Below are 14,084 nucleotides of genomic sequence, written 5' to 3' on the forward strand. Positions count from 1 at the left end.
TGGAGAGAAGGAATGGGCAACGTTTTGGGTCGAGACCCTTCTTCAGACTGATGTCAGGGGAGTGGGCGGGACAGAGACCGAATGTAGTCGGGGACAGTGAGACTGATGGGAGAACTGGGAAGGGGATGGAGAGAGAGGGAAAGCAAGGGCTATTTGAAGTTAGAGGTCAATGTTCGCACTGCTGGGGTGTAAGCTTCCCAAGCGAAATATGAGGTGCTGCTCTTCCAATTTGCACTGGGCCTCACTCTGACAATGGAGGAGGCCCAGGACAGAAAGGTCAGATTGGGAATGGGGAGTTAAAGTGCTGAGCAACCAGGAGATCAAGTAGGTTAAGGCAGATTGAGCCATGATTATTGCATGATATGGCAGGGAGCCGGAGTTGATGAAGTCAGTGATGGTGCTAGAGATAGTGGCCTGGTGCTCGTCTGTGGGGTCACGGTGCAAGGATAAGCAGGAGGAGGTGTCTGAGAGTTGGCGCGTGGCCTCAACCTTGTAGAGATCAGCGCGCCAGACTACCACGGCAGCTCCCTTGTCGGCAGATTTGATCACCCAATCTGGGTTGTTGCGAGTGGAATATTGCGTTGGGGGAACGGGTTGCGTTGGGGGAATGGGTGAGTGGTGGAATATTGTGTTGGGGATCGCGTTGCGTTGGGGGAATGGGTGAGTGGTGGAATATTGCGTTGGGGGAATGGGTTGCGTTGGGGGAATGGGTGAGTGGTGGAATATTGCGTTGGGGGAATGGGTTGCGTTGGGGGAATGGGTGAGTGGTGGAATATTGCATTGGGGGAACGAGTTGCGTTGGGGGAATGGGTGAGCGGTGGAATATTGCGTTGGGGGAACGGGTTGCGTTGGGGGAATGGGTGAGTGGTGGAATATTGCATTGGGGGAACGAGTTGCGTTGGGGGAATGGGTGAGTGGTGGAATATTGCGTTGGGGAATGGGTTGCGTTGGGGGAATGGGTGAGTGGTGGAATATTGCATTGGGGGAACGAGTTGCGTTGGGGGAATGGGTGAGTGGTGGAATATTGCGTTGGGGGAACGGGTTGCGTTGGGGGAATGGGTGAGTGGTGGAACATTGCGTTGGGGACCAGGCCTCCCGTGTGACAGGGACCTCCCACTTGGTCTAGTATTAATTAAACTTGTACGATCTAAGCACGAATCAGAAAATCCTTCAACAAAAGTAGCATTTGACAAATGATATATCCCAGACGTACTTGCTTGCTGATTATTATCACATTTGACTACTCGAGTTTGAATGACTCCCTGGTCCATTCGTGTTCACGCCGCCATTGGAGTAAGCTACTACAGCTCCTCGACTGTGCTGTTCGACAGTTCTGCGTGCGATGCTTTGGGTCTGCCTCGATCAGCTGCTCGTCGTCTGCTAGTTAGTTCGCTGTGGGTAAAATGGCGGCGATGACGGAGAGCAGAGGTCTTGTTATTAGTCTGGCAGCGTTGCAGCGGCAGGATCCCTACATCTTCCACATTGTGGACGTGGCCAGCCAGGTAGCACTGTACACCTTCAGTCAGAGAGACAACGAATGGGTGAGTTGAAGTACCAGGGACTTTGTGTAACGTGCTGTAGTGGCCTCACTGCTGCGTTGGGCGGTGCAGTGTTTTTAAACCCGTGGATCATTTCTCCCCCCCATGTCAAACCGTGTTTGTTTGTTTTCTATTTAATTTGTACATAAGCCTTTAAGATCTCTTTTAAAAGATGACCCTTAAATGATCCGAAATATTTCATTTTCTGTGGTAAAACCACCCCCCCCCCCCCCCCAGAAAGCTTGTCTTCCTCAACCTGCCATTGTTGCTGAGGATACACTGTCGGTGTTTAATTTGTTAGTTACGGAAAAGGGTACGATCTGAAAATTGATGCTTGAATTGCAAAGAATCCAAAACAATGTTCCAGTCAGCGCAATGTAGATAAAGTATAAATTTCAATCTCTGCAACGAAATATCCAGGGCTGGGGTATTGTCCTATTCAAATGTTATTGTCTAGACATGCATTGTTTTTGTCAGAAAGCTCCACATAGTTGGGTCACAACGATTTTTCTTAGCCCGATGTGAGAAATACGTTGTGATTCCATGGTTTGCTATTTTGTATAACATTCATCTTGTGAAATAGTCCGTGCCAAGAGGTCAGTTTTTTTTTTTTAGCGTTTATGGTCACAAAGATTCATTTCACATGGATCCCAAAAGTCAGGAGGTGAAAATGCAGCAGAACAAAGTTGAAGTGGGCAAAGTACCTGATATAATAACCTGAAAATACTTGGCAGTAGTAGCGGAGAAGATCATTGCCAATTTTCCAATAATTTCTGGTGATAGTGATCAGGCTAGTTTGGCATCAGACTTGCTTGTATTAATGCCACTCTGATTTGAGGGAGCAGGGATGGGTGTGGCGCCAAGGAAATATCTTGGCCTCTGCCTCCTCCCGTGCCAGATTGAGGCCATACAAAAACTCGAAGAACAGCACCTCATTTTCGACTAGGATTACATTTTTCAATTCAGCATTCCCCCCCCCCCCCTCTCATCGCCACACACATCTTTCTTTCCACACCCTATATCTATGTCACACAGTTCCTTTCCCATTCTACACCATTGCCATGCAATCGTCATCCACCCCTACCTACTTTGGGTCCCCTGTTTTTCTTTCACTTCCCACCATCCCTCTCTCTGGTTCTATATTTCAGTCTCTACCTTCTTCTCAGATTCCACCATTTGCACCTTTTTATCTTTTCCAGCCCGAGTTACTTTCTTCACTACTCTCCCTGCCTGACCGAATCTTACCCTACCCCACCCCTGCCCTGCTCTGATCATGCATCTCAGCGGCAGAAGTTATAGAGAAATATACCGTGGAAACAGGCCCTTCAGCCCAACTCGTCCACACCAACCAAGGTGCCATGTAAAGGGGCTATCCCACTTGGGCGACCTAATTGGCGAGTTTAGAAGTGTTTAGGAGAGTTTGGAAAAAATGACATGTTGAAGACCTCCTTCGACTACGTTGAAGACTAGCTTTGACTAGCTACGACTAACTTCGGGAAAATTGGATACCGAATAGTGGAGAGTGAAGACAACCTCTTTCGACTACGATGAAGACTATCTACGACTACCCTCGATTACCTACGACTAACATGCCGATCTACTATGACTAAACCTACGAGTAAAAACAAAGTACCAATTTTTTTCCATGCGGGCATTTTTCAACATGTTGAAAAATACGCAGCGACCTAGCTGAGGCCTCAAGTACGCGGGGACCACTCTCGAGCATGAAGGAGAGTTACAAAGATCTCCTATGACCTCGTGTGGACCATGCTGCGAGCATGAGTCGAGGGCAAACTCGCCAGAACTCGCGGATTAGGTCGCCCAAGTGGGACAGCCCCTTAAGCTGGTCTCATTTGATCATGTTTGGCCCTCATGTCCATGTACCTGTCCAGATATTTAAAATGTTAATATTTTATAAATCAGATCGGCTTTCACTCTTGGAAAGTAGCTAGTCCACATGTGCCAATCGACTGGCTTCAACCTTTGTTGACACCTTCACTTAAATCTCTATTATACCAGTCACTAAGATAAATAAAGCAACCTGTCAAAATGACTGCTGAGAAGTAGTTCTAACATCATTCATAATGAATTGCTTTGAAAGATGGCCCACCATTGCACCAGTCTGCAGGACAATCCAGACCCCCTGCAATTCAGTTTACAGAAACAATAAGTCTACAGAGCATGCTATCTGTCTTGCATCACATTCAGGCCTGGATCACCTTGATGATAAGAACATCTATGTCAGGGGTTCCCAACCTTTTTTGTTCTGTTTACCCCAGGCAACTTTAATAGCACATAACAATGTTATTTCAGTTAATTATGAACAACTAATGATGAACAGATACCGGTATACCAGAACCAAACACAGTCAGTCAATGAGAAAAAATATGTACAGATCCAGAATCAACAAATTTACCCCCTGCGTAGGCGAAATTGGCCCTTGATCTATGTCATGATGCTATTCATTGAGTACATTTCGGCCTTCAACACCATAATACCAAATAAGCCCCTCCCTAATCTTATGCGCCATCTACTTGGGACCTCCATGTTCAATTGTCTGCTAGATCTCTTGACCGTCAGACCTCAGTCAGTTAGAATTGGTTCTAGCATTTCTTCCGTCATGGCCCTGGACACTGGTGCCCCTCGGCTTGTGCTCAGGTCCTGTACACCTAAGATTGTGTGGCCAAGTACAAGGCCAACTCTATTTTTAAGGTTTGCTGATGATACCATTGGTGTTGGCCACATTTACAACAATGATGAGACTAAATACAGGAAGATTGATAACTCGGTATCTGGGCAATAACCTAGCCCTTAATTTTTGCATAATTTGAGGAAGTGAAGGGGTAAACCCAACCCTGTTCTCTTCAACAGAACTGCTGTGGAGATGGTCGGCAGCTTGAAGATCGGCGGCATCCATATCACCAGCAGCCTAATCTTGCCCCTACACTCTTCGCACTGATATGTGATCCACAAAGCACTTTGAATGCAGAACAGAACAGCAAAAGAACAGACCCTCAGGCCCACAATGTCTGTGCCGAACATGATGCCAAGAGGAACTCTTAGCTGCCTGCACATAATCCATATCCCTCCATTCCTGCATTTCCATATGCCTATCCAAAAATCTCTTAAAAGCCGCTGTCATATCTGCCTCAACCACCCCCTCTGGCAGTGTGTTCCAGGCACTCACCAAGTCTGTTCAACCTCTCCCTTTAGCTACTGCCCACTAATCCAGGCATCATTCTGGTGAACTACCTCTGCACCCTTTCCGAAGCCACCAATTCCTTCTTGCAATGGTTAGCCAGAACTGCATGCAATACTCCAAATGCGGCCTAACCAAAGTTCTTTAAACTGCATCATCTTGTACTCAATCCCCTGACCAATGAAGGCTAGTATATGCCTATGCCTTCTTTACCTGTGTTGCCTATTTCAGGGAGTTATAGACTTGGACCCCAAGATCCCTCTGTACATACAATGCCATTGACAGTATTATTTGACCTCCCAAAGTGCAACACATCACAGTTGCTTGGATTAAACTTCATCTGCCATTTCTCTGCTCATTTATATAGCTGATCTATAATCCCACTGTATACTTTGACAACCATCCCCACAGTCTGCGACCTCAGCAATCTTGGTATAATCTTCAAATTTGCAAATCGAGCATATATATGTATTTATATTTGTAACATATACACAAACAGTAGAGGTCCCAGCACAAGTCTGAAGAAGGGTTTCGGCCCGAAACGTCGCCTATTTCCTTCGCTCCATAGATGCTGCTGCACCCGCTGAGTTCCTCCAGCAATTTTGTGTACCTTCGATATTCCAGCATCTGCAGTTCCCTTTTGAACACGAGGTCCCAGCACAGATCCCTGCAGAATTCCACTGGTCATATTGCCCTTTTACCACCGCCCTCTGTCTTACATCAGTAGGTCAGTTATTAATCCATATGACTATGTCATTGGGAAGCATGTGCATCTTAATCTTCTGGATCCGCCTATCGTGGGGGACTTTAGTTACTTTCTTGGGCATCTGAGAAGATCTGCCATGTCCACGAGGATTCTCTCAAACTTACGCTATAGAAAGTATTCTTCCAGGCTGCATCTTAGCATGGCATCAGCTTTGCTCTCGACTGCCTCAATCTTCAGAGAATGGTGAGCAGAGCCCAGTCCTCCATGGGCTCGCCAGGGACAGGCAGCAACTTTGGAGAAAAGGAATAGGTGACGTTTTGGGTCGAGACCCTTCTCCAGAGATGCTGCCTGACCCGCTGAGGTACTGCAGCATTTTGTGTGTATCCATGTTGATGACTGGTGCTCGGCTTTCGCTGGCACCGAGGGCGTTAACCAACAGCCACTGGATAAGGCGAGAGGTGGAACGGGTTCCTTGGGAACGGGTTCCTCGGGAGTTGGAGCAGAATTGAGCTGGAGTCAGAGCTTCTTCTCCGGGCTGGCTGTAAGCCTGGGGCCGCCACTGCTCCGGGCTGGTGTCCCGTCAGTCCAGGGTCACCCCAGACATCTCCGGCTGCCCTCGGACATGGATGGGACACTCTGGAGGGGATGGGGACGGTCCAGTAGCAATTTTAACAGCTTGCAGCGCCGGAGACCCGGGTTTGATCCTGACTACAGATGAAACGCAGGTCTGTATACATGCAGCAGCTCAACTGCCGAGAATGTTCATCTCGAATGACCTATGATCTGGCCAAGCGCAGTTGAAATACCGAACTCGCTTATTGTTTATGTCGATTTATTTCAAGTGAATTTTTCAAGAGTATCTATAAGTGTTAACTTTGTATGAGCATACAAAATATTAAAATCTTTTAAAATCAATTACATTTTTAATGTTCTTAGATTTAGCTGGAATAATCACTTCAGCCATTGCCAATTTTGTTTTCACTTGCTCTATGACAGAATTAGTGACCATAACACATAATTCACTTTTAGGTACTTTATGATGCACAAGGCCTCACGGTGGAGGATCTTCCCATATGATTTTCATAATTTCCAGTAAGAAGAAATTATGTGGTTGGGATTATGTTTACTTTGATACAGTCAGATGCTATTAGTTAGCTCAGTGCTAACTGGAAAATCCACCTGTTTCTGCTCTGTCCTATACATAAAATATGATATTACTTTTCTTTTTTGGTATTCCTTAGAATTACAATATATACAGTTTTCTCATCTGTTGACCTGTAGGTGTACCATCCATGTGTTTCCAAGGAAACAATATTCTTATTCCCAGATCATTGGTAGTTATATATACTGCCCAGTTGCCTATTGTATGATTTCCCTACAGCCACCAGCCAGTCTTTTTCTATTTCCTGTGACTAGTTCACTTTCCAATAAATAATGGATCAAACCTTCATTTATCTACATCATTGAAAATGGTACCTTGGTGTCCAGCAATGTTTTTTTTTTTTTTAATCTATTGAGAGTGAAATTTTAAGTGTTTGAGTAACTCATGGGTCAGGTAGCATCTCTGGAGAACATGTATAAGCAACTTCTCCAGTCGGCCCCCTTCTTCAGGCAGGTGACATTTATCTGTGCCAACTGTAGCAGATGGCCTTGCTGCTGTCATGATGAGAGATATAGCCTTGAAAAGTCAATTTGTATGTTCTCTTGGGTATCTGACTAGCTGACTGCTTGTGGAGCTTTGCTTTTTGTGGTTTACCCATTTATTGCTTAACCATTCATTCCTGTTATGAAGCTTGTCATTGTTTAACAGACAAACGTCCAGTGGTTTCATATTGTGTGCCTTTGTGAATTTTAACAAATGTAGTTGGATGACAAATTGTATAGCTTTGTATTCTTCTGGTTAGTCTTCACTTACAATTCATGCAATATTTAATAGAACTGTTAGTTTTCCGATTTAAATGAAGTAGATGCAACCTCTAACCGTTTACCTTTTTCCTTCCAACCATCTGGAATCCAAGCAGTACTTATAACCATATAACCATATAACAATTACAGCACGGAAACAGGCCATCTCGACCCTTCTAGTCCGTGCCAAACATGTATTCTCCCCTAGTCCCATATACCTGCGCTCAGACCATAACCCTCCATTCCTTTCCCGTCCATATAACTATCCAATTTATTTTTAAATTATAAAAACGAACCTGCCTCCACCACCTTCACTGGAAGCTCATTCCACACAGCTACCACTCTCTGAGTAAAGAAGTTCCCCCTCATGTTACCCCTAAACTTCTGTCCCTTAATTCTCGTCATGTCCCCTTGTTTGGATCTTCCCTACTCTCAGTGGGAAAAGCTTATCCACGTCAACTCTGTCTATCCCTCTCATCATTTTAAAGACCTCTATCAAGTCCCCCCTTAACCTTCTGCGCTCCAAAGTATAAAGCCCTAACTTGTTCAACCTTTCTCTGTAACTTAGTTGCTGAAACCCAGGCAACATTCTAGTAAATCTCCTCTGTACTCTCTATTTTGTTGACATCCTTTGGCGACCAAAATTGTACACCATACTCCAGAATTGGCCTCACCAATGCCTTGTACAATTTTAACATTACATCCCAACTTCTATACACAATGCTCAGATTTATAAAGGCCAGCACACCAAAAGCTTTCTTTACCACCCTATCTACATGAGATTCCACTTTCAGGGAACTGTGCACAGTTATTCCCAGATCCCTCTGTTCACCAGCATTCTTCAATTCCCTACCATTTACCATGTACGTCCTATTTTGATTTGTCCTGCCAAGATGTAGCACCTCACACTTATCAGCATTAAACTCCATCTGCCATCTTTCAGCCCACTCTTCCAACTGGCATAAATCTACTTCATTATCCACAACCCCATCTATCTTAGTATCATCTGCATATTTACTAATCCAATTTACCACACCATCATCCATGTACATGACAAACAACAATGGACCCAACACAGATCCCTGTGGCGTCCCTGTGGTACTTTCACATGCACATCTTCCAATCTGATGTACTGCATTCATTGGTCACAGTATGGTCTTTTCAATAGTGGAGAGACAAAATGCAGATTGGGTGAGGGTTTTACAGAGCACATACATTTAGTCCATTGGAGCGACCATGAGCTTCCTGTTGCGTGCCATTGTAATTCGCTATTTCACTCCATTATGTGTTTGTGATTTTTTGTATTTTTTTTTACTTTGATACAGTCAGATGCTATTAGTTAGCTCAGTGCTAACTGCAAAATCCACCTGTCTATCTGTCTGCAGCATCCTGAACTCATATAATAAACCCCAATGTAAATTTGATTAACAGCATCTCCTCTCTCTCTCTGGACACTATATTGAAATGTACAACTTAATGCTTTCCCTATATCAGAAATAGCTAGTTCTGCTCAAAGATGGTTCTGCTGTACGTCATCCATTTATATGGTTGGCTCTCTTTCTCTTTTTTTTTTGTTCACACGATTTGGCCTGCTTGGCATTTCCTACAATGTTTTCCAACCTTTTTCATCTTTGTGTGTTTCCTCTAAATGCCATCATGTCTTAGCTTTTATGTTTATTGTCTCTCTTTCCATGTGCTAAAGACTAAATGCTGTAAACATGGCCTCATTCTATCAGACATTCCCTTTGTCTTAACTCTCCCTCTCTAGCCTCTCCGTGAGTTAAAAATAATTGGTTTATTTTTACTTTCCACAGGTGCTGACTTTTCTGCCGCCTTTTATGTTTTTATTTGTTTTTCTGATTTTTATGAATATTTTGTTTATTAAATTTGAGCTTCATTATTCCAAACTACGATTACATAAAATAGTTAACAAAAATAAATTTCATTACAATGTTACCTGAACAAATCACATTATTTCTTTGACCTAAACTAGACAGGGTGGAAAATGTGCAAAGCCAATTGTTTGTGAATTTTAAATCTGTTTTTTATTATGCTTTCTTTATGTTCTTTCACTGTTCTGTTGTTAATACTTGTAGCTTAGCGTTGAATGTGGGAACATAGGCAGCACAGTGGCGCAGCGGTAGAGTTCCTGCCCTACAGTACCCAAACCCTGTGTTTGATCCTGATTATGTGTGCTGTCTGTATGGAGTTTGTACGTTCTTCCTGTGTTTCCATGGGTTTCCTCCCACACTCCAAAGACATAGTTGGTAGGTTAATTGGCTTTTGTAAATTGTCCCTAGTGTGTAGGATAGTGCTAGTGTACGGGGTGATCGTTGGTTGGCGTGGACTCTGTGCGACAAAGGGTTTGTTTCCACACTGTATCTCTAATGTCTAAAGTATTTTCATGTGTCCTCTAGATGGCCCTACTGAGGTTAGTTCACTGGTCCAGATAACGTTTTGAAGCTTCCATGAAATACAGCCTTTCCTTCATGTGCAGTATGTTGTATGATTATGAACATTAAATACAATTAATTTTTATTTTACTTCACAGGAAAAAACTGATGTCGAAGGGACCTTATTTGTTTATGCAAGGTATGGACAATTAGTAGAAATAAATGTGCATTATTTTTACTGTGGCAATTATTTTTCAAAAACTGATTAAACAACGTGGCTTTGGATTGCCTCTTTTTATGTACTCAGAGACTCTAATAATCTGAAAATAACGTACGGTACAAGGTTAAATGACTAGGCCATTTGTATTGATTTATTATGTAACGTGTACTGAAGTATAGTGGAAAAGTTTAGTTTGTGTGCTATCCAGTGAATTGTCCTATACAGAATACAATCAAGCCATAGACAAACACAATAGATAGTGCACAGTGAAACAATAACAGTGCTGAATATACTTTTACATGCTTTCAAAGCTTTGTATCTTCTGCCCTACAGCTTAGATCCCACTATTATCATAAAACAATTCTATCATAAAATTTATCATATTTCTATGCTGCAAAGAAAATAATTCCAGCATCTCCAAAATTTCCCGTACACAGGTCTCTCATAACTGTTGGCTTTTAAGTAAATCATTCTGTATTGACTTCATTGTGGTCACCTAATTGAAAACATCACTTCTTGCCTTTTGATATCTACACCTCTATTCGACATTCACCCCCTATTTGAGATGGACCCTCGCCAAAGCATCCTTGTCTATCCTGTAATGCAGCTACCAGAACTGGAAGCAATGTTCCAGATGTGGCTCGACCAAAGTTTTATATACGACTTTCCAACTAATACTCAACACATTGACTGATGAAGACACGCATCTTGACCATGCTTTCATACTTTCTGGGAGCTATGGATTTACACCCCAATATCCTTTTGTACCTCATTGCTCTTGTCCTGTTATTTACTGTTTATTCTCCTCTTGCACTTGATCTCACGAAGTGCAATCCCACTTGTCAGGATTAAACTCCATCTATTATTTTTCTGTCAACTTTTCAACTGTTTTATATCCTGCTGATTCCTTTGACAATCTTCCTCATTATCTGTTGAATTGATCAGGCTCACACAAAGTGATTAGAATCCAAAGTCTTTTATTAGCAACTCTACAGTGGTTACTTCATTTTAGCATGTGCTACTAGTCTAAGAGAGGGAGCGAGAATGAGCCTTCTATTAAGCCTGTGGGCGGAGCCACAGCATGAGTCACGGTATTGGTGACACTAATCTACATTATCCACAACTCTGTCAATATTTGTATTGTCTTAAATGTTACTAATTAGTCCATCTCTATAACAAGCAATGGAGGTCCCAACAGTAATCCTCGTGGAACACCACTGGTCAAAAACCTCCAGCCAGAATAGGCAGGAAAAGTGAATTGGTATGGACATGGCAGATGAAACATCATGAGGTTAAATGTAATATTCTCTCTGGTAGAGAAAGTGGGAAGGCAGAGTAATTAGTTTTAAATGGTAATAGATTGAAAGATGTTAAGGCTTAGAGTGACCTTATTATCCATCTGCACGAAACATTGGAAATTAATAAGCAGTTTCAGTTCCAGCCTCCTTGTTTAGTTTATTATTCTCACATGCACCAAGGTACAATGAAAAGCTTTTTGTTATGAACTATCCAGTCAATGGAAAGTCTATACATGATTATAAGCAAGCCATCTACCATGTACAGAAACGGGATAATGGGTATAACATTTACCGGTAGTGCAAGATAAAGTTGGTAAAAAAAATAGTTGGTAAAAAACAGTTCTCCAATGAGGTAGATGGGAGGTCAGGACCGCTCTCTAGATAGTGAGAGGATGGTTCAGTTGCCTGATAACAGCTGGGAAGACACTCCCTGGATCTTGCCTGGTGACAGAGGGGAGAAAAGGGAGTGACCAGGGTGAGACTGGTCTTTGATTATGCTGGTGGCCTTGCCGAGGCAAAGTGGTGTAGATGGAGTCCAGGGAAAGGAGGTTGGTTTGCTTGACGTCTGGGCTACGTCCATCCTAATCCAAGAGAGATAATGTAATAAAAAGGATTCAGATGCAGATTCTGATTTATACCAAAGAAAGGCACTAAATCCTGGAGTAACTCAACGAGTCAGGCCCGACACAAAATGTCACCCATCCATTTTCTCCAGAGATGATGCCTGACCCACTGAGTTACTCCAACATTTTGTGTCTAAGAAGAAATATGTTTGCAATAGGAAATTTAGTGGAAGTCACGAACAGTCTGACCTGGTCACAAAACATCACATAGTTAAGAGAGCGCAGCAGCGGTTGCACTTTCTGCGCCGGATGAGAAGAATTCACCTCCCCCATCCTGTCCTCACCACTTTCTACAGGGGCACCATAGAGAGCATTTTGACCAGCTGCATCTGTCTGGTTTGGGGACTGCAAAGCCTCAGACTGGAAGTCCATGCAGAGAGTGGTGAGTACGGCTGAAAAAATCATCGGGACTTCTCTTCTTTAAATGCGGGACATTGCGTGCAAACGTTGCTTGTCCAAGGCCAACAGCATTATAAAAGACCCCACACATCTCCATCATGGACTGTTCACTCTGCTGCCCTCGGGCAAAAGGTGGTATAGTATAAGGAGTAGAACGGCCAGGTTCTGCAACAGCTTCTTCCCCCGAGCCATCAGACTCTTGAATTCCATGTAATGTGCCGCCACTATTATCTATTTTATCTTTTTATCTATTTTATCTTTTTATCTATTTTATCCTTCTGTTATTTTATGTTGCACGGTGAGCCAGATGCAACAAAATTTTGTTCAGGCTTGCATTTATTGGAGTATTTTTGAATGACAATAAAGTCTTTGATTGATTGATTGAAGATTCATAAATTGAGTTGGGATTGCAAGTTTGTCATATGTTCCTAGGAAAATGAGAGATTATCTAATTTGAAATTTACAAGAGGTTTGATAGAGCTGATCCAGAATTGATGCTTCCCCTGGATAGAGTGCATAGAATCATGAGTTGCAATTTCAAAATAAATAGTCTGCCATTCAGGACAGAGATGAGACGGATTTCTTTGTCTATGATGGGTGAGTCTTTGAAATTGATTATCCAAGAGGGCTATAAAGGCTTGGTTTCTGCATATATTCATGATAGGAATTATTTTTTAGACTTTTATGGTTATGGGATTAGTGCAGGAAAGTGGCAGTGTTAAAATCATCTGTGGTCTTAACGAAGCAGCGAAGAGGGGCTGTATACAACCTCTGCTTAAGTGACTCATCCCTTTAAGTGTGAGTTGCCACAGCAATGTTACACAACAGACTTTCATTCTTTTCGTGTGTCTGTGGTGTGAGCCAAGGGTGCGGAGAAAGGATTATTTCCTGCATTCTAACTTGTTATTTTCTGTTTTTGTTTGGATACTAGATCTGCTTCCCCCAGGCACGGCTTCACCATCATGAACAGATTGAATGTGGAAAACCGGACTGAACCAATCACCAAGGACTTGGACTTCCAGTTACAAGATCCTTTTCTACTCTACAGAAATGCACAATGTAAGATTGGAAAATATTGTCTTTTGATAAAATTCCATACCATGTATAAACCATTTCTCAACTTTGGACATGGGCTTTACTTAGTGCTCTGAAAATAATGATAGTCATGCAGCACGGACGCAGGCCCAATTTGCCCACACTGGCCACGATGCCCCATCTACATTAGTCCCACTGCTGTGTTTGGCCCATATCTCTCTAAGCATTTTCTATCCATGTACCTGTCCAAATGTCTTCTAAATTGTGTTGTAGTACCTGCTTCAACTACCTCCTCAGGCAGCTCATTCCCTAATACCCTTCTTTGCTTCCCTTCTGAAATAGAGGCACAACAGTAGCCACCTTCAGTCATCCAATGCTGATTCGTATATCTCAACCAGGGCACCTGTAGTTTCTTTAGCTTCCAACAATGTCCTTGAATATATCTAATCTGGCCTGGAAGATCTTTCTACCGTCCTACCCCTTGGGCCATCCAACACCACTTTGACTGTAATATGGACTATCCTCGAGACATATCCATTAACTGTCCCAAGTTCCCCAGTGTCTTTCTCCACAGTAAAAACAAAGAAAGAGAGTAATGTATGCAATAGACCTTGAATCGGACCCTGGATTCTCATGAATTATCAGCACCAGCTCATTGCAAAGGCACAGGCCCATGTGTAGTATTTCTCGATGCTTGGAAATAACTTCTAATAGGAGATTATCTTCTACTGCCTGAAGGCCCAAGAGTCATCAACAGTGCCAAAGGTT

At 42.9% G+C, this 14,084-nt stretch overlaps 1 protein-coding gene across 3 annotated transcripts in view; it reads left to right on the top strand.

The window, feature by feature from the left end:
- The first annotated feature begins 1,381 nt into the window (after positions 1 to 1,381).
- Positions 1,382 to 14,084, top strand: part of dcp1b (decapping mRNA 1B) — a 48,891-nt gene continuing 36,188 nt past the window's right edge. The window contains exons 1-3 of one of the 3 annotated variants that reach the window (XM_033037509.1): positions 1,382 to 1,541; positions 9,900 to 9,940; positions 13,213 to 13,340. In XM_033037509.1, the coding sequence (XP_032893400.1) occupies positions 1,404 to 1,541; positions 9,900 to 9,940; positions 13,213 to 13,340 (307 nt within the window). In that variant the 5' untranslated portion in view covers positions 1,382 to 1,403. The remainder of the gene's footprint in view (positions 1,542 to 9,899; positions 9,941 to 13,212; positions 13,341 to 14,084) is intronic. The other 2 variants (XM_033037510.1, XM_033037511.1) reach the window with 2 other exon arrangements.

The sequence above is a fragment of the Amblyraja radiata genome, chromosome 19, assembly GCF_010909765.2.
Source record: "Amblyraja radiata isolate CabotCenter1 chromosome 19, sAmbRad1.1.pri, whole genome shotgun sequence".
NCBI lineage: Eukaryota > Metazoa > Chordata > Chondrichthyes > Rajiformes > Rajidae > Amblyraja > Amblyraja radiata.